This window comes from Nuphar pumila, chromosome 15 (assembly GCF_984573655.1).
Source record: "Nuphar pumila chromosome 15, dmNupPumi1.hap1.1, whole genome shotgun sequence".
NCBI lineage: Eukaryota > Viridiplantae > Streptophyta > Magnoliopsida > Nymphaeales > Nymphaeaceae > Nuphar > Nuphar pumila.
Genome location: NC_143263.1, coordinates 33,077,679 through 33,099,199, shown reverse-complemented (window position 1 = coordinate 33,099,199; position 21,521 = coordinate 33,077,679). Strand labels below are relative to the sequence as shown.

The 21,521-nt window shown below is 36.0% G+C and overlaps 1 protein-coding gene across 1 annotated transcript in view; it reads left to right on the top strand.

Annotated features, from left to right (window-relative positions):
* The window catches only part of LOC149815057 (DEAD-box ATP-dependent RNA helicase 20-like), a 45,433-nt gene extending 44,253 nt beyond the window's left edge, over positions 1-1,180 (top strand). Inside the window, exons 8-10 of the mRNA XM_089988446.1 lie at positions 232-458; positions 539-772; positions 858-1,180. Of these exons, the coding sequence (XP_089844572.1) occupies positions 232-458; positions 539-772; positions 858-913 (517 nt within the window). The 3' untranslated portion in view covers positions 914-1,180. The remainder of the gene's footprint in view (positions 1-231; positions 459-538; positions 773-857) is intronic.
* The last annotated feature ends 20,341 nt before the right edge of the window (positions 1,181-21,521 follow it).

Sequence of the window (21,521 nt, the reverse complement as noted above, 5' to 3'; positions counted from 1 at the left end):
TATGTGTAGCTTCATCAAGGAAATGTCAGGGTTTGAGAATCCCAGTCTAGCAAACTTAGGGGGAGTTGGGGGTAATCCCACCTCTAATTACCAAAAAAAAGCAGGGTACAGCACTTCTGGTGTTGAGGCATACCTGCATGAGGATGTTATCTAGTTGCTCCACCCGGCATGTTCGGGATGGGGTGGGTGTTTGGGTAATAAGGAATCTTGTTAAGAATTCTTGTGTGCCAGGTTGGTGAAGCTACTTGAGGATATCATGGATGGAAGCAGGATTCTGATATTCATGGACACCAAGAAAGGATGTGACCAGATAACGAGGCAACTTCGAATGGATGGCTGGCCTGCTCTCTCAATTCATGGGGATAAGAGTCAAGCTGAAAGAGATTGGGTTCTATCGGAATTTAAAGCTGGCAAAAGTCCAATCATGACTGCAACTGATGTCGCTGCTCGTGGTTTAGGTAAATCTTGGTTACAAGTTCAGACGCATTGATTATTTTCTTGGTTAAATTATGGTTCATCTCCCAAAATGTGTTTGCAGATGTGAAGGATGTCAAATTTGTGATCAACTATGATTTTCCTGGATCATTAGAAGATTATGTGCACCGAATTGGCCGGACAGGTAGAGCAGGTGCCAAGGGAACTGCTTATACTTTTTTCACAGCAGCAAATGCAAGATTTGCTAAGGAGCTCATTACCATACTTGAAGAAGCTGGGCAGAAAGTGAGTCCAGAACTTGCTGCAATGGGGCGTGGTGCTCCTCCATCTGTTCCTGGTATGAAATTCTCCTTTGCTGTTTAGATTTCTTCATCACTCATTTTTATTGTTAAATGATCGGCATTGGTGCTTCCATCAAACAGGCCATGGAAACTTTCGTGATCGTGGCAGGGGTTTTGGTGGTCGCGCGTGGAACTAGTAGATTGACAGCAAGTTGTATCTTTCTATCTTTGAAAAGCCAATCCTGGTAACTAAAAGGGTTTGTAATTTTAGCTTGGGTAGATGCAGAATGTGGTCTAGTCAAACCAGGATTTTTTTGGGGGTTTGGTATGGTTGGTTCATGTATCAGTTATATTTCAATTAAATATGAGGTCCAATGAAAGGACAATCTCCAGCATTGTAAGATAAAAGGGTTGGACCAAAAATTCTGTGAAAGGGAAGAAAATGATTTCTCAAATTCATTCAACTTTTGCAGCTTCTGTTGACATGTTGCCAATTAAGTACTTCAAGTTTTCTTTTTTTTATAGGCAACTTCAAGTTTTTTTTTATAGGCAACTTCAAGTTTTTTTTAAGCATCTATGTCCATCTTTGAATGCAGTTCTTTAATGAGAAAAGTGATTGCACACACAAAAACACCATGCATATTTTGGCTTACTGTTAACCCCTGCTAAATGACACACACACACACACATGCCTGCCTGCACACACATGCATGTGCCCATGCATGCATCCTTGCCTGCATGCAGGTGCAGGCATACACAAACGTGCATGGGTCTGGATCTAAGTTTGATCCAGTTACATGGTTGAATCTCTTGCATAAATGTTAGAACCAGCCTTTCTAATACTAATGCAAACAATTGTTATTTCAAGGTATGGGTAGGTGATGGATTCACATTAAGATGCAGAAAAGAGGCAAAATAAACTGTAGGGTTTCATGAACGGGAAAATGACCATACTGTATGGCAAAAATGACATGTTTTCGAAAATGCCTCATAATTTATCGAATGGACAATATCACATATTCTTAATTTTTTTTAGCATTTTTACCCTTTGCAGGTGCAAATTTTTATTTTTTTGCATGTTACGATACTAAAATATTATGCTGACTGAACTCTTCTACAAAATTGCATGTGAGATTGTGAAATTCTAAAAAATATTGTGAAATCCTTAACAATTTGTAAAACTCGACATGCGGAAGTTTGTACTTTGTGAAATTCTGAATGATTATAGTACTGGTTTTGCAAAATTGCTTTCTCTTAAGCAATTCTTTAGAAATAGTATAAAAGCAAAGCTAAGGTTTCATAGAAACTAGGGTTTTTGTGGTATTCAACAATGAGAAATTATGATCATTTTTTCAGGGCCAAGCATCAACAGTTAGAAGATCGGTAGAACTTTATTAAAGAAAAATCATTGATGATTAGTTTTTTTGGTAAGAGCATCTTATGGTATGAGTGAGATTGAAAATGAAATATGCAACCCATTCTCATAATAGAGAACAAAGAATGATGATGATGATGTATCTCCTCCTCAACACAAAGTTTCAGTCAGTGTTTGATCACATGGTATGGGTGGGGACATGTATTCTTGAGCCCTTGTTAGCTCGGGTTGCTTTAACTACGAGAATATGATACATAGATGTATGTTATGCTATAGTTGTGAACTCATGGCTATTGGATTACGCCATTAAATATCAACGAGACTTTGTTGGTTTGTCTTTCCCTGGATTGAGATGAGTTGTACTCGCCTTTATATGATTTGAGTTGAAAGTCTATATCGAGATTATCCTGGAGTTTGTCTTTTTTATTTGAAATTGTTGGATCTGAGGTTGACACAAGTGTGTGAAAGTTGACTCCCATTGCGTAGCCTATGAGTCAACCCCTTTGTTAGAAGAGTTGACTTCTCTATGTTTCAGTTTATGGTTTAGACCTGAAGGCCGACTCTTGAGAGTGAAGGTGGCTAGCCAATGATTGCCCCTTCAAAAGACCACCTCCCTTAAACACCAATTAGGAGGGTCCACTAGGCTTGGATTGGTGCCTCCTTAATTTGAATTCTTGGATCTAGATATGAATCAAAATAAAACTGCTTAGATACTTAATACACCCTCTAGTACCACAAAAAGATCATAGCGGATACTAGATCTATCTGAATTCTTAGAATCCATTTCCTATAAATAAAAATAAATAAAAAATACAAAAAAAATTTATGTGGTTCTGAAAATTGGAACCAAATAACAAAAGCAATTTTCTGAGATATACGTAACAAAAATCCCAGAAATTTGATGTGAGTAAAATTATCAAAATATCCCGGGGTCCCGAATTGGCCTAAATAAATCAAAATTGGATTGGGCATGTTTGGGTATGTATCCTAGAATGGATTTTTAGTTTTGGATCCTTGTCCCGCTCCTCGTATACGTGGCATGGAACCTGATGTTCCTGCATCATTCTTTCTCAAGTGGAAAGGCTTCATCCTTGGAGCCTGATTCTTCTCAATTGAATTTTCATAATATCAACAAAAAAATTCTCCAATAAATATGTTGCATGTTATAATTCAAAAAAGAAATGAAATAACAATGCATTGTATGTTCGAAACATAGAATTTTCATGTTAGAAGATTACATGATTCCTCATTAATACTTCAAGTTTAAAATTCACTTGTTCTAGAACTTTTAACACATTTGAAAATTGCAACAAGTTGTGTTTATGCAAAAATTCATCTAAACCAGAATACTTAACAATTTTTTCTTCAAACAAAGCAATCACAATTTCAACAAAAAAATGAACAACAACAAAAAAAGTTATGTAGAATTTTACCCAAATGAAAGATTTCTTTCTAATATCACAACATGACGATGCATTTCCTTTCTCAGAACTAGGAATCAAACACATTCTAAAATTCAATAATGTAAACCAGCTCTATGCATTTTTTTTGGTTTCAGATGCAATGTTCCATTCATTCATCAAATCCCTACACGACCAATTTTTTTTGGAGCTTTTACCCTCAAAATGTCTAATGTGTTCAACTCACATTTAGAAGACAAAGGTGTAACTTCACTCATAAAAGATTTGACATGACAAATTACACTCTCAAAAGATTCAACATGACACACTTCTTGTTGATCTTCACTATCCTTGAATTCATCAAAAATAGGTTCACCTAAGACTTCACTCAAAGGTTCTTCATGAGACCCTAAATAAAAAATCAAAGAAGTTTGGCTAACCTTTATTACTCTCACATCTTCATCAAAGATGGGTTCACCCTCAAATTTAGGTAGAGATTCTTCATGAACCTCATCTATAAATGGGGCAAAAAACTGTCACTCATACGACATGGTTGATAACATGGATTGTACCAAATTAAGAAACTCGGGTTCTAATATAGGATCAAAACTAGACTCTTCTTTCAACTCATGCCTAATTGTGAAACTTGATAAGTCATGTGGGGATTCGTGCAATCTCGAGAAATAGGTCATACTACCTCATCCCATACGACACTCTAAAGACCTCATGTGCTCTAGTCTATGCTTTCCATCTTGTCTAAACTCTTGAGTCATATGAGTCAAGTCATCAACTTGATGCCGTAAATCATGCATACGACTCCTAGCCTCATAAGCATCAACATAGTCACCTTGACTATGATGCCCTTGTTGCCAAGCCATGACAAACAAAAAAAGCAAAGGACCTCACTAAGGTGGGTGAAACCTAGCTTAGGCTCTGCAACCAACTACGGAGGTCAGTTTGTGAATACACTACTAGTGTATGATGTGAAAGTGCCTAATTTTCAAAACAAAATATATCTTTGAAAACAGTTTTGAGATTTAGATGGTAAGAAAATAAAATCAGATTTGTGATTTTTTTTGAGGAATAACTATATCAAGTTTCAAACTTGAGGATTTATTTATATACATATAAATTCGCTCGTTTGAAACTTGATATAGTCATTCCTCAAAAAAAAAAATCACAAACCTAATTTTATTTTCTTACCAACTAAGTCTGAAAACCGTTTTCAAAGATATACCTAGTTTTGTAAATTAGGCACTTCCACATCATACACTAGTAGTGTGTTCGTGAATCGACCCCCATAGTCAGTTGCACCTAATCCTCTAATGAGGAAGGCATTGTCCCATAAAGTGTGGTATGATAACCATTCAACATAGGGGGACTTAGCATTTTCTAACAAGAATCAATGTTGAATTATCTTGTTGGTGGTATGCTTCCAACATGGGGCGTTAGAGAGAGTTGTAGGTATTTTTGAAGATAACATTCACATAAGATCCATCTGTTGCTCAAACGCTAACAAAGTTGGGTTCTTACGTAATTGAACTTTCCAACCAAACTGTGGACTCCAAAATGAGTCAGCCTGCCCTTTCTTGTTCGTAACCACCCAATGAAGAGTTAGGAACAAGTCCCGCAAGTACCCATTTGCATTCCAATTATCCTTCCAAAAGAGGGTGGATGACCCATTTCCTAAGGAAACATACATAGCTTCAATGAGATCGGGTAGGCTTTTAATCCATCATTTCTAAATGTCGGAATCCCAATCCATTATGAAGGCCAGCCATTGAGGTTATATTTGTGCTTAACAACCACCGGCCATGGTTTGTCAAGCAAGGTGAGCAACCATAACCATTTGATTAACAAAGCCCTATTCCAACACACCACCTCCCGGATTCCAAGGCCTCCTTCATCCTTGGTACATGTAATGATATCCCAAGAGATCAAGTGTGGCTTCTCCTTTTGTGATTTGCTGGACCAAATAAATATTTGAAAGGCTTTATTAATACATTTTCTTGTCTTGAAAGGGATTTAAAATATTTGCACGAAGTGTAAAAGGAAACTTGTGAGAACATGCTTCACAAGTGTCACCCTCCCCGCAATTGCAATGTTGAATCCAACCCATGCGTTTATTCTTGCTACAACATTGTTCTCAACTTCCTTTTAATAGCGTTCTCGAGTTACCTCAAGGTGAAGAGGGAGCCCCGAATACTTGAGAGGTGGTTCTCCAATATGATAATCAAACAAGGTAGTTGCAAAATTTGGAAGGCTCGACTTGTGTCCATTAAGTTGAAAGCCCGAGAGTTCAAAAAATAACCATAGCAAAACCTACAAATTTGCTATGTTTTGATCATTTGCCCAACCAAAAATAAGAATGTCATTGGTGAAAAGGATATGCGAGAAATCTAGGTAGCCTAAAAGATCCACACCAAAGAAAAGAACACCTGCAATCGCTGAGTCAATCATGTGGTTGAGTGCCTCCATGGAAATTATGAAGAGCAAGGAAGATAGAGGGTCGCCTTGGAGCATATTTCTATGCAAGTTAAAGAACATACCTTGGCTTTTGTTATAGTTGATCGCAGTCGATGTGATTTAAAGAAGGGATCAAATCCAACCGCACTTGTCACCAAAATTCATGTTCTCCAAACAAGCAAATAAGAAGTCCCACCAAATTGTGTTGAAAGCTTTGGTGAGATCTAGTTTTGAGTATAAATGCGTTAGAATAGGAAGACTGAATGGTATGCATTGCTTTATGCGTTAAGACAAAGTATTTATGTCGAAATGAACGCATAATGATTTTTGGAGATGATCCCACCCACCACCAATTGCAACCTTAAAGTGAGAGCTTTGGAGATGATCTTGTAGATGGTTCCACTAAGTGCTATAGGCTTGAAATTTTCAAGTGAGTTCCTAAATTCATCCTTAGGTATAAGTACCATAATAGACCTTATAATGGCTCTAGGCAGGGAAGCATTCATGTGAAATTCCCGAAAATGCAAATACAAGTCTTCATTGCATTCTTTCCAAATTTCTCTAAACAACTCAATAAAAAACCCGTCAACACCAGGAGCCTTGCCAAAGGGCATAGACCATACAATGTTCTTTATTTCATCGAGATCAAATTGTTTATAGATAAGGCTTACTTAAGGCACATTCAACTCCTGAAATTACAAACTTGATAGGATGGGTGTTGGCCTATAATCACACTTGTATCTTTCCTCAAATTGGTGTGATATAGATTGCAACAAATTAGTCCCGTGAGTGATGACACAATTGCATGATAAGGAGGATATGTGATTAAATCTTCTACGAGAGGAAGCAAAAGCATTAAAGTAACACATATTTGAATCACCTTCCTTGAGCCATTGAACTCTTGATTGTTGCCTCCAGCGTACTTCTTGCCTAATGCACCACTCCTCGATCTTAGATGCAAGTTGAGCATTCTCTTATCTTAGTTGTGCTTCCACTTCAACATCATTTAGTAGGGTCATCGATTTATTGAGAGATGAAAGATGTCTTTCCTTAAGCTTATGAAATTTTGCTTTCCTGTCATTTTGGACCAAAGAATTAGGTTCCTATGCACAAAGTTGATCTTTTAAAGGATTTGTAGTATATCCAAATTGTCATCTTGATGTGTGTGTCACCAAGTTGTGATCAAATTGTGAAACATGGGTACACGAAGCCACCAAAGCTCAAAGTGGAAGTGAACTTTTCTATGTTGCTCACCAATGTCCTATGAAAGAGTGATTGACATATGATACGATATTGTAAAAGTTTCAATTGATGCATTGTAATACCTGCAAATTTTTTAGTAATTATTAAATAATAAAGACAAATTTTATGTCGCAATTATGGATTTAATTTTATTTGAAATAAAATTGAGTGTGAATGTTAATTCAAAATTTGAATCCCAAGTGAATTTGTATTTCAATTAAGATTTAATATGAATTTAATTCAAAGTGAATTCAAATTTCATTTGGAATTGAATTTAATTTAACGTGAATTTGAATTTGACATTTAATTTAATTTGGATTTAATTAAAGGTGAATTTGGATTGGATATAGGATCTAAAATTGTATTTTTAATAAAAAAATAATTGAATTTAAATTATAATAATTAATTAAATTAAACAAGTAGGAAACCCAAGAGGTGGGACGCCCCTCCCTATGTGGGCCTATCCTACTTGGCTAATATCCTATATGGGAAAGTTCTACCTTCTTGAATCAAATTACATAGAATTCTACATTTAAACCCAAAGTCAATAGTTTCCTAATTAGGAATTAGACTATGTAATTAGGAGTCTTAGTTTTTTTAAGAAAGTTGGTCTCCATGTAGAGACACCCCCTAGGTGAGCCTTCCTACATGGAAGGGAGTCCATATGGTATGGAATCCCATATGTAAACAAATTCCTAAGGGGGTGGGATGTCCTCACCTACCTTATCTTGATAAAAAATTAATTAAAAATTTAATAAAAATTAGATATAAAAAATGGTTGGAAGTCCTAATTGGTTTGAACTTTTCTAAGCCAATTAGAAATCAAACAAAGAGGTTGGGAGACTTACTGATGCAATGCTACGGTGGAATCGGTACACACCGATCCATGATCCAAGATCCAAACAGATCCAAACGCATGCGGAAGTTGAAATGATGCAGAGTCTAAACAGAACTCTAAAAAACTAATTTTCGGGATCTGTGCACTCTGTTTCGACAGAGGAGATCCAAATAAAAGTTGTGCGCGATTTGCACAGCTTTCCAACGAATTCAAAAATACTAGATTTAGAGCAGAAACGACCGCTCCACGGATTCGACACCGGGACTGCTAAACAAGTCTAATACAAATTATTGAAATTCAGGGGGTAGACTGTTTGAAGGGAATTTTAACCCTTCAAACTTTGGAGTTTGGACAAACTCACAACTGACGAAATGAAGGTCAGATTCAAACCTTTCTAGAACACTAAAGATCGCAATTTTTGGATTTTTTTATAATCTTATACGAATTTTTGAATTTTGGAATGGTTTGAGTTATTGTTTCAGAAAATAAAATTCAAAGATTCGACAGTAGCAGCAAAGATCAATATTTTTGAAGCAACTAAGCAACGGTTCAATCAATACCAAAAACATGAAAGTTGTAGGTCTAGATTATAACTTTTCACAGAATAAAAAAAATCAAAATTTCATTCAGGGAATCTCCAGATAATCAGAAAATATCGAACACTATTAAGTTGATTCTGAACCAAACTGGTGACAGTGGATGACTATCAGTCTGAGACTTTGACAGACAGATTCAGGGATTCACATGAACGAATCTCAGAAAACTTTCAACTACAAAGTTGTAGGAAATTGTTTTAGCTTTTCAGAAAATTAAAGGGCATGAAAATCCATTCAGTATTGAGTTCGATACCGATGTTTTATCAGGGACTTTTCTGTTATCTCATAACAGCGTTTTGGTCTTTTTGGTAGGAACCGAGTTCATTCACACACAATAATAATCCGAAAGAACTTAAGACCAAAGAAGACAAATTTTAACATAAAACTCCTCTAAGCATGTATTTGCAACTCTCTAATGATTCAATACAACTTAGCAACGATAAATCATGAACAATCGCAAGCAAATGCAAATCAAAGTAGCAAAGGACAAGAACGAAGAACAAATGCTGATATCCGGACTGAAATCGTTAATGGCCGCCGTTGGGAAGCAACCGACGCCACAAGAGTACCATGAATCAGTAGAGATAGAATCTCCGCCACCACTAACATGCTCAACACAACCACGACAAGATTGACTTCTCAAAAGCTCACTCTTCACACTCACAAGGTGAGATTCGGTTCTACCTTCACCAAAGGGGTTTTCCTTCAACCAGCCACACCAAAATTCATTTGTTTCCTTTCTCTAGCACCAGCCACACCACCAATTTTGAAAATGAAGAAGACCCCTCACCCTTTGGTCTACCTTCCTAGTTAAGGGCTTAGGTTGCTTGGGAAGAGCCACAATAAAGAGACCTTAGGCCTTCCCAAGCCTTGCACAAAAAATGAGTGTGCAAGCCTTATTTTTTCAAAAGCTAATAACTCCACCAACAATCCAATTGACTTTGGACTGGTCAACATGAATTCAAATGAGATCCAAGATGGACCACACTAAAGTGACACCACCTAAGACCCCCCCTCATGAAGACGGATCAAGATCTGGATCCATATAGGTTGCGAATTGGATCCTGCACCAACACCAAGAGAGAAGAGAATCTGCAAAAAAATAAAAACTACCCTTGAACCCCATACACCCTCTAGTACCACAAAAAGATCCTAAATGGTACCAGAACTATCCGGATCTGTAGAATCCGGCTCGTAAAAGAAATAAAAAAATTACATAAAATAACTATTGCTAAAACAAAGTCCAAAATACGATTTCTCAACGGAATCGAGACAATAAAAGGAGCACAACGAACATCGGCTAACTTAGAGATCCACAAGGACCAGAGACGTCCTGTAAGCATGTGGATCGCCTTGGGTAGTGATGTTCGAAACGGGTCTGGATATTTAGATTTGGATCCAAATCCGCTCCTGTCTCTGGATGCTGTGCATCACTTACCTTATTGGGGAGGGAATCCAAAGAGGCCTATAAAAAGCCCTATTCTCGCCCCCTTTTTCTATCTTTTTTATTTTTCTCATGTCACTCTCCTTTCCTTTCTTCTTCTCTTATTTTTCTCTCTTCTTTTCCTTCATTAACGCCCCCCGTTAACAATCTGGAGCTGGTGTTGAAGGTCCTTTATTGCTGGAGTAGCTAAGCGAAAGATGTGATTATTAAAGAAAAAGAGCTTCTACGCTTTCAAAATTCATTTCGGTGTTCTTTTGCGTTTTTTTGGCATTTAAGGTAAGTACACTCTAACCATGAGTGCATGCATGATGCTAAAGAGCATATAAGTGTTATGGAAGGATTCTTAGATGCATTGAAATATGTATATCAACTATAATTCATGCATATACTGATATCATATTGAGAATGGAGGTTTTAGAACTTTAAAACTATTTTTACCAAAATCATTTTTGGCAATATTGTATGAATCAAAAGATGCTTTTCAAAAAGTGTTTTATGTGAGTCTTGATCCATGCTTTGTATTATATTATTCATGTACAACATGTATTAAATTTGATTCTTGATGATCTTATATTATATATACATGATTGATTTAAAAATCCAAGGCTGTAATCTATTTTTGTGAAAACTGATTCTTAGTTTATAAAAGTTTTTTTTTGTAAAATCAACTATATGAGATCTTTGATTTTTGAGTTGGATCTTGTGTTGATTTCTATTATGAATGTGAGTTTTGAGATTAATGTGTGTATGCTTATATATGGTGTGTTCTATTGAATTAAAATCAATAGGATGCATGCTTATGTTGCTTCTTTATGAAAATATGTAATAAATAATATGTTAATTGAAAATGCATGTTGTCCTATAATTTTCATTACGATCAGTCTGAAATAATTACTTGGTTATTTAAAATGGTAAATTCAAAAATTTTCAAATTTTAGATAAATATACTAGATATATAGAGGAAGTCCCAAAAAAATAGATTTGTTTGAGTTTAAATTGAAAAATATGACATCTCAAAGTCATAATAGAATTTCTCTCTTGATAGAAACTCTATAATGACTGCAATTTTTTTTTTATTTCTCCCAATTTTCTCCATGTTCATGGCTAAAATTTTATCAGTATTAGTTTACATATTGAAGAAGGCATAGTAAAAATTTGGTGCACAAACTCATTACGGTTTATGAATTAAAAATTATAAAATTTGGTTTTAGAAACCTAAAATTTCTAAAATGCAGTCTTTCAAGAATATGAACAAGCTGTAGCACGTGAATTTTAATTCTTAGATGAGATGAAGTTTAGACCTGATTTTTTTTTATATTTGTTCAGACATGCCCATCTATCTGCAGTAAAATTTATAGAATTTGATTCATTTTTTGAATTCATAGGCTGCTAGATCTTTGGTAAAGCCAAACCAGATAAGTCTGTTTAGTGGACAGAAAACCAGTTTTAGTAAATGATTCATTTTTTCTTGATCCAAAATGAGTTTAAGACAAGGTTTTCAGTTGTAATTAGCTCATACATTTGAGCATCTATTGTAAAAATTTCAGATTTTATTCCAATGTATTCTGACCGTGAAAGAATTTACACTGACTAATAAATTTTGTTCATGCAGTTCTGAATTGAAACTCATCTTCACATGTATGCCATGGTTCAGAAAGTGAACCGACTAGACATGAATGGGATCCAAAACTGAAATAGATGGACACACTACTTGTTAGGGCACAATTTGCGGTCCTAAGGATGATTCATATTGATGTATTCAATTATGAACATATGATTATGCTTATGCTGTAATTTTTTGTTACAAGGCTAAATGAACTACATATTGTGTTTACATGCTTGAATTAATTATGATATGCAATATGATGAAATGACTTGCATCATGATGATATGACATGCAATGTGATGATATGGTATGCATCATAATGATTTTTGTAAAATTTTTATATGCTATTAGATATGATATGGATGCTTGCACAAATGAAACTTTTGGTTTGTGATACTTCACTTTTATACCGCTGACCCTTAGTGTCTTTTCCGTATCATATTCAGCTACTCACATTTCAGAATTTCAAATATCACATATTTGAACTTGGCTGGTTGTTCAATAGTTATAGGAGTGGAGATGTCATTTGTTACTTTTAGTACTTCATTATCAACATTTGGATGCTTCTCACTTGCTTTATTTTTTAACATGTTCTCCACTATACTCATAATTTTCAAATGTCCATCTTTAAGATAATGATACGTTTCTTCATTTCTTCAGTTTCCGAAGCCTTTGTTGCAAGCTTAATTAAAGAAAAACTTAGAATATTTATCTTGGCAATCATTCATTTCTTATCGTCACCCTTTTTGTTCAAGAAAAACACGAGTATTCCACTTTTGACATTTTTCGTCCATTCTTTTAAAATATACTGTTTTGGAATACTTTTAATTTTCATGAGATCAAGTACTTTCAATGCATGACAACACAAGATACCACAAAATTCAAATTTCTTGCAACTACAAGCAGCAAAACAATTGGATGAATCAAAACTCATAAAATGTTCTTTAACGCTTTTTGGGGAGTTGACCTCATATTTGAAGGTTGTTCCTTCTGTGCACAAACAATCATATCATAATTCATAATTGATCTTGCCTCCTTCCCAATCAATTCAATAATATTTGGTGTATATACTTTGGCAACTTCCTCTAGTAAAACTAAATACATTTCTATTGGAGTTGTCTGATTTGCTTTAGTGTCTTCTAGTAGCTTTGCATACAACCATCTCAAAACACTCAATTGAAAAGGTGACTGGAACACCAGAAACAAAAACGTGTTCAAAAGCTTCTTCAATGAATTATTCATACTATCGCTTCTTTGTGTAGTCTCCACAAAAATGATCTAGTCCATAAGCTAGTGCCCACTTTTCCTTGTCCTAAATTTTTTTTGCCAACCATTCATTATCTACGAGATCATATTTTACTAATATTTTTTGCCACAGATAAAAAAAGTAATATCATCCTCACAGTCATACACACAATTGCTAAACTCTCTCTCTTGAGGCCATTTTTTGAATTGGATGCATGGCTTAAATGTTTTACAACATTTTGAAAAATATGTCACACGCACAGTCGTTGATGTGTTGTATCTGGCCATACATTCTTCAATGCCCTTGCTATTGCCTGGTCCTGATCTGTCAAGATTACCTTTGTTTCCTTTTATAACCTTTTCAACAGACGCAATGCTTTGATCATATAGTAACGCTGCACCAAATACCACAATTTGTTTGTGATGGTTTACACCAAGAATAGCTAAGCAGGTTATATGTCCCCCCCCTGCAGGTGTGTGTTCTCGGGTTTGAATGAGCGCCACGTATGTAAGCACGTGGGGCTCATTTCCCCATGTGTGTCAGTATCACTTAGCATTGGAGTCCGGTGCATTTGCAAAGACTTAAGTACCCTTTCCTGCCATTAGCGCCATAAAACGACGTTTTGAGTAAAGAACAAAAATGTTCTCTTGCCAGAAAGAGTTAAAATCATCATCATTTTCACCCTAAGGAGTAAACTCCTCTGCTTTAATAGGAACTCCTCGCAATATGTCGCCCTAAACGTTCTGGATCACCCTTTGACGATGCACCATCTGCTATAACAGGAGCTCCCTTTGACGATACAACCTTTAACGTCTGCTGCCGTGGGAGCACCCTTTGCCATCGTCTGCTGCCGTCGGAGCACCCCTTTATCGTTATATGTTGCTGTTGGAGCACTCCTTTTTGTCGTCTGCTGCCGTCAGAGCACCATTGCCACCATCGGCTACATCTACCTTATAGGTGTTTCTCCACCACTGTCGGATTAGCAAAACTTGTGTCATTTCAGTGAGTTTTGTGTAAGGTTTCGTTACATAAACAAATCGATTTGTAAATCTGAATGCTAAATCTTACAACTGATTATACTATTCATGCTAAATAGCACCTATTTTCATACTGAAATAAATCGATTTGTACTTATCCTCCTTCTGGGCATCGAAAAATAGTTAGCATGATTTGTTCTTATGAATGCCAAACATTACAACGATATGTACTTATGAAGGCTAAATTTCTATAATGATTTGTAAGTTTGAATTTAACAATGATTTATACATTTAATGTAGTAGCGATTTGTTTGATGCAACAATGATTTATACGTTTGAAGCAGTAGCGATTTACGATTTATGATTCATGATTTATACATTTAAAGCAACAACGATTTATACATTTAATATAGTAGCGATTTATGATTTACAACAATATGTACTTATGAAGGGTTCAATTTCTATAACGATTTATACGTTTGAAGCAGCGATTTGTACGTTCGATGCAGCAATGATTTATATGTTTGAAGCAATAGTCATGTGTATTTATGATTTATGAAGTTACCATGATTTATACTTAAGTTTGCTAAATCATACTATGATGTTTACTTATGAAGCCAAAATGTTACAATGATATGTACTTATGAAGGGTACGATTTGTACAACGATTTGCACGTTTGAAGCAACAACAATTTATACGTTTGATGCAGTAGCGATGTGTAATTATGAAGTTACCTCAATTTGTACTTAATTTTGCTAAATCGTACTATGATGTTTACTTATGAAGCCAAATATTGTGATGACTTGTAATGTTGGTGATTGTTTAACGAATGCGATAATTTATAATAATCTATACTTGGTGAAGTGGTTATAACATATAATGATGCAGTTAAATTTATGTGTTGTGCATGTTAGCAATGACTATAATTCGTAAGACAAGAAAGCCTTCGCCGTTGGAGGGGATGACTCTTGAAGAAATCATCCGCCAATCCGATATATATGAGGGTTATGTAAAGTACCAAAATATAATGAAGATTGATAATGAAAAAGATAAGAACAAATTGTTGGATATTTATTATGCGGAGCCTGATCCATCAGATATTGAAGATGAAAAGCAAACGAAGAAAGATGAGGAAGAACTAAAGATGATGAAGAAGAAGAAGGACGACGAAAAGAAGGAAAAGCAAAGGAAGAAGGAGAAGGAGAATGAAAACTATGCGCACTTATGAGGCAAAATGATTTCTTCCTGCCGACCATGCAAAATTAAATCTACATGCACATCATTCTTCATGTTATTTGTCATGATCGTCAGTTGCATCACACTATACTATGCATCGAGTTGTTATTTATTGTGCCAATAAAAGAAATGACTTATCGTATATGTGTGTTGACGATAGTGATTCACGTGACAACGATTTAATGACAACTACAATGTTGTGAAACGATTTTAATTTTAATCGCTAAATGAACAACGATTTGAATACGCAAATCACCACCGCAATCGTGCAATAATATAAATGTCGCACGCACATGTTTCAATATCATAATACAAATATCTTATAAATCGACACTAACAAACACATAATATGTTACAAATCGATATATATATCGCATAATATATTATAAATTGATATGAAAGTTCAGCACAATAGCTTACAAATCGATATTAACAAACAAAACAATATCTCGCAAATCAATAGTATGTTACTACAACCGCTATTTGCGTTATACTATTCCAATATTTTCTATATAAAGGCAAATCGTTGTGGCCGACATAGACGTCATTGCGTAAATCGCATAAATCGTCAACCGAAATCCAGGTCTCACAAGGCATATCAATTTTTGACAACGAGCGAGATGTGAAATTACGTTTCTTTTATATAAATGAATGACACATATTTTTGTAACAAAGACAAATCGTTGTGGCGATTTATGATTTATGATTTATGATTTATACATTTAAAGTAGTAACAATTTATACATTTAATGCAACAACGATTTACGATTTATAAAGTTACCAAGATTTATACTCAAGTTTGCTAAATCATACAACAATGTTTACTGTTGAAGCCCAAACGTTACAACGATATGTACTTATGAAGGGTGTAATTTCTACATTGATTTATACGTTTGAAGTAGCAATTCGTACGTTTAAAGCATGAATGATTTATATGTTTGATGCAATAGCGATTTATACTTGTTGACGATAGCGATTCACGTGATAGCTATTTAATTATAGGTACGATGCTTTGAAGCGATTTCCATATAAATTGCTAAATGAGCAGCGATTTGAACACGCAAATGGACACCTCACGTCGCTATAATGTAAATTCCTCACGCACAGGTTTCAATTACATACTATAAATATTTAACAAATTGACACTACAAAGCACTTAATGCTTTACAAATTGGTACATATATTGCATAATATATTACTATACCTAACATTATACCCTAAACCCTTAATATCTTACTAAACCCTAATGCTAAACCCTAAACCCATAATATATTACTAAACCCTAACCCTAAACCCTAAACCCTTAATATCTTACTAAACTCTAACGCTAAACCCTAAACCCTTAATATATTACTAAACCCTAAACCCTAACCCTAAACCCTAAACCCTAAACCCTAAACCCTAAACCCTAAACCCTAAACCCTAAACCCTAACCCTAACCCTAACCCTAAACCCTAAACTCTAAACCCTAAACCCTAAACCCTAAACCTAAACCCTAACCTAAACCCTAAACCCTAAACCCTAACCCTAACCCTAACCCTAACCCTAAACTCTAAACCCTAAATCCTAAACCCTAAACCCTAAACCCTAAACCCCAAACCCTAAAACCCTAACCCTATGCCCTAAACCCTAAAACCCTAAACCTCAACTGTAAACCCTAAACCCTAAACAGGAATTTCCATATCGATTTGTATGTTGATTCTGTATATCGATTTATAAGGTATCAACATGAATTTTCATATCAATTTGTATGATATTTGATCATCGATTTGCGTTATACTATGACAATATTTTCATAACAACGACAAATCGTTGTGGCCGACAAAGACGTCACTGCGTAAATCGCTTAAAGGTATATGTTATTTTATTATAAAATCTTTGGCATGTCCCATAAGCATTAAACTCCTCTGCTATAAAAGGAGATCCTTGCAATATTTTCCCCTAAACGTTTCACAAAAAGTCTTTGTCGTCGTCTGCTTTCGCCGAAGCACCCTTTGCCGTCTCGGTGAGTTTCATGTAACCATGTATTTTTATGATTTATGAAGTTACCATGATTTGTACTTAGGTTTGCTAAATCTTACAATGATGTTTTTGTGTTATGCAGGTTACCAATGACTTATATTCGTAAGAGAAGAAACACTTCATCGTTAGTGGGGATGACTCTTGACAAAATTGTCAAACAATATGCTTTGTATGAGCAATTAGAAGCGTACTATAGAATAATGACGTTTGAGAATGATAAAGAAAGAGAGCAAATGCTGGTAAAGTATAGAGCAGAGCCTAATTCATCAGATATTGAAGATGATAATCCAACGAAGAATGATGAAGAATAAGTAAAGATGAAAAAGAACAAGAAGCATGACAAAGAGAAGCAAAAACAAAGGAAGGAGGAGGATAATGAAAAAAAGCAAAGGAAATCAAGCCAAAATAAGTAGGAGGAGGAGGATAGGAAAAAGCAAAGAAAGAATAAGGAGGAGAAAGAGAAACAAAGGCAAAAGAAGGAGGAGGAGGAGGAGAAGGAGAATGAGAGGAAAAAGCAAAGGAAGAATAAGGAGAAGAAGAAAGAGAGGCAAAGGCAATTGAAGAAGAAGGAGGAGGAGGAAGAGAAGCAAAGACAGTTGAAAAAGAAAGAGGAGGAGGAAGAGAAGCAAAGACAATTAAAGAAGAAAGAAGATGAAAGGCAAAAAAAATAGATTCAGGATGAGGAAGAGAAGAAAAGGCAAATGAAGTAGAAGGAGGACGAGAAAGAGAAAGAAAGACAAAGGAAGGAGAAGGAGGACAAAAAAGGGAAAGAAAGACAAGGGAAGGAGGACGAGGAAGAGAAGAAAAGACATAGGAAGGAGCAGGAGGACGAGGAAGAGAAGGAAAGACAAAAGAAGGAGAACGAGGATGAGGAAGAGAACGAAAGAGAAAGAAAGAAGCAGGAGGAGGAAGAGAAGGAAAGAGAAAGGAAAAAACAAAGGAAGGACGCGAAAGAGCGAAGGAAGAAAGAAGTACAAAAGTAGAGGAAGGAAGAGAATGAAGAGGAGAAAAGTGTAACCAAGGTACATAAATCGCTACTGTCTGTCACAATGTACTGTTGTAGGTATTATTATGTATAGTGATTACCAAATGCTTGAATGGTTTAATATTTATTGGGACTATTTCATATTTCCATTAATTTCTCTTAAGGGTGATTGAATGACAATGTTTTCAAATATAATGTGCCCGAGAGGTTTAACCAAAAATCTAACATGTTAGCTTAATTTCAAATTAATATTTTTTCGTTGTGTTTGCTCACATAAATAATAATATAAGGATTTTGTCATTTGGACATTTTATTCTCAAACTTTGTTTTAAGGAGCTATTAAACATTGGTACATGCGCAGGCTGATGACTCCTTAGAACTTATTTCGGTTAAGGCAATGCCAATGATGAAATACTTAAATTAATAATTTCTTTTATGTAGTGGTCCAATCAAATTTATTAACAGTGATTCTGTATTTGATCTGATACTAGGAGGCTAAGACACTCACACTTGCATTCAAGTTGGTTGTCTAGTATATGGTACGGTTTAAACATGTTCGTTGGTGAGACCGTTGCATTATTACATATTAAAAGAGAGAGAAAATCAACAATGTGTTAACTTTAAAAAAAATCTGGTATTTTTGGGTTGAAATCTGTCGAGCTATTATAGTTGGTATCAGAGTCTGAGATCGAAAATCATTAGTTTACAGTCGTCCAACAATTCGGCATCTCGTTGTAAGTATGTTCTATTAAGACTATGTGTTTTCATGAAGAAATATTTAAATTTATAGATATTATGAGAATACTATAAAATAAATAATGTTTAAATTTAATATTTTGCACTGTAGCCGATTGTGGTTAATTAATTGCAGATGGCTTATATTGAGAACACTTTAAGTGAAAATGTTTTCAATGCGACCAACTCGAGTGATGAGTGGCAGACGTAGAGGGGTTTTGTCATGAACACCCTTTAGAATATTGGTCAGGCTATTCAGACATTGTCACAAAACCAGAACCATCCAGTTCCTTTTGTGCAGGTAATATATCAGAATCTGAACCCAGGGCTGGTGATATATAAGAAGTTTCTTAAGTTGAAACCACTTACTTTTGCAGAGAAAGCTAATCCTGAAGCAGTAGAGAATTGGTTCAAGGGGATCGAGCGAGTTTTTCGAGTTTCACCTGTCCTCCGACATACAGACAAATTTTGGTACCTATCGCTTGAAGGGTGATACCAGAAATTGGTGGGACACTACTCCCATTGTGCATTTTGCAGGAATGACCAACATTCTATGGGAGACTTTTTGAGGAGCATTCTTAAAGACCTACTTTCCTGAACATGCAAGGATTAGGAAACAATAGGAGTTTTTGGAGCTTAAGCAGGAGAGTATGAGTTTGATGGACTATGCTACCAAATTGAGGAGTTTGGAGAGGTATTGACCCACACTATTTACTGATGATGAGGCTAGGGCAACTAAGTTTGTCAGAGGTTTGAAAGACGAGCTTAGGTATCAGGTCATAACTAGCATGCTCGCGACCTTCGCTGATGCGATTAAGGCTGCCACAACTTTGTCAGTGGAGTGGGAGAAAGGGAAGAAGGAATCATCCAAGCAGCAACTTGCAAAGACCGAGGATCATCGTCGACAGTGTCCTGCAAGTGGAAAGAAGTTCATTGCTCCTGCCAAGAGGCAAAAGCAGCAGGCAGGGAGAGGTCAATAGTAGCCACCACAACAAAGATTCAGGCAGAGGTGTCAGAAGTGCAGCATGATGCACAATGGACCGATGTATCCTAGTGAGACCACCGCCTACTACTATGTCAGGAGAGGCCACTTTGCTCGAGACTGCTAGAGGAAGCACGGTGGTGAGGGACGACAACATCTTGGGAGGGTTCAACCCCAGCGACAACCGCAACACCAGCACCAGCACCAGGTTCACCAGCAGAGCCAGGTGCCAGAACATGTATGTGTTGCTACGATAGGTCAAATGCAGTCAAATAATTTTGTCTAAGATACGATTCTTGTGGCAGGACAAGCCGCTTTAGTTCTTTTCGACAATGGGTCTACTCATTCTTTTGTTTCAGTAGATTATGCTAATTAGTTGGGATTGCCGATATAACCACTTATCTTTGCTCTTTATGTTCGTACCTCAATTGAGAATAATTCTTTGTATATTTCTCATATTCGGGATGTAAGTATACAGTTACAGGGGCAGGTCTTACCTGCCAACCTAGTCCTACTCGATATAAAAGATTATGATGTCATATTGTGAATAAATTGGTTGTTTGAGCATTATGCCAATATAGTGTCGAGAAGGGAATGTTGTGATTTGTACACCAGATGTCCCAGAGCTTGAGTTCAAGATATCCAAACCTACTTTGTGTAGTCGTATCATCTATATAATGAAGGCTCAAAGATGTTTGGATAGAAGACACACTCCCTTTTTGGTTAGTGTCGTTGGGACAGAGCTGGATGTTCCTTTGATAGAAGAACTTGAGATAGTCAAGAAGTTTCCAGTCATTTTTTCTGAAGAGCTACTGGGACTTTCGCCAGTCAAAAAGGTGGAGTTCGGTATCACCATTCAAAGATGCATCGTCGATTTCCAAAGCACCCTATTGTATGGTGCCAACTAAGCTCGAAGAATTTATGAAGCAATTGCAGGAGTTGGTGGATCATGGATTTGTGAGGCCGAGTGTTTCGCCTTGGGGAGCATCAGTTCTATTCGTTAAGAAGAAAGATGGTTCGATGAGGTTGTATATAGACTACCACTTGCTCAACCAAGCTATCATTAAAAATAAGTATCAGTTGCTCAGAATCGAGGATTTGTTCGACCAGTTACGCAGAGCGAAGATATTTTTGAAGATCGATCTCCGTTCTGGCTACCATCAGCAATGAGTGAAGGATGATAATATTTAGAAGATTGTTTTTCAGATGAGATATAGACACTACGAGTTTGTGGTGATGTTATTCAAGCGTACAAATGCTCCAACTGCATTCATGGATCTGATGAATCAAGTGTTTCGCCCCTACCTTGATTCCTTCTTTATTGTCTTTATAGATGATATTTTGGTATACTCTGAAAGTAGGAAACAACATCGGGATTACTTGAGGATTATACTCAGTATACTCAGGGAACACAAGTTGTATGCCAAGTTATCTAAGTATGAGTTTTGGCTTGAAGAGGTTATGTTCTTGGGTCATGTGATCTTGAAGGATAGAGTTGTCGTAGACCTTGCTAAGGTAATTGAGTCTTTCTAACTATTGTTTTGACGTAACATATTCGTAAATTTAATTTTTGCTAAACAGTTTTGGATGACATTAAAGATGAATGCAGTCTTAGATTGGGAGCAGCCGAAGAACGTCTGTGACATCTAGAGTT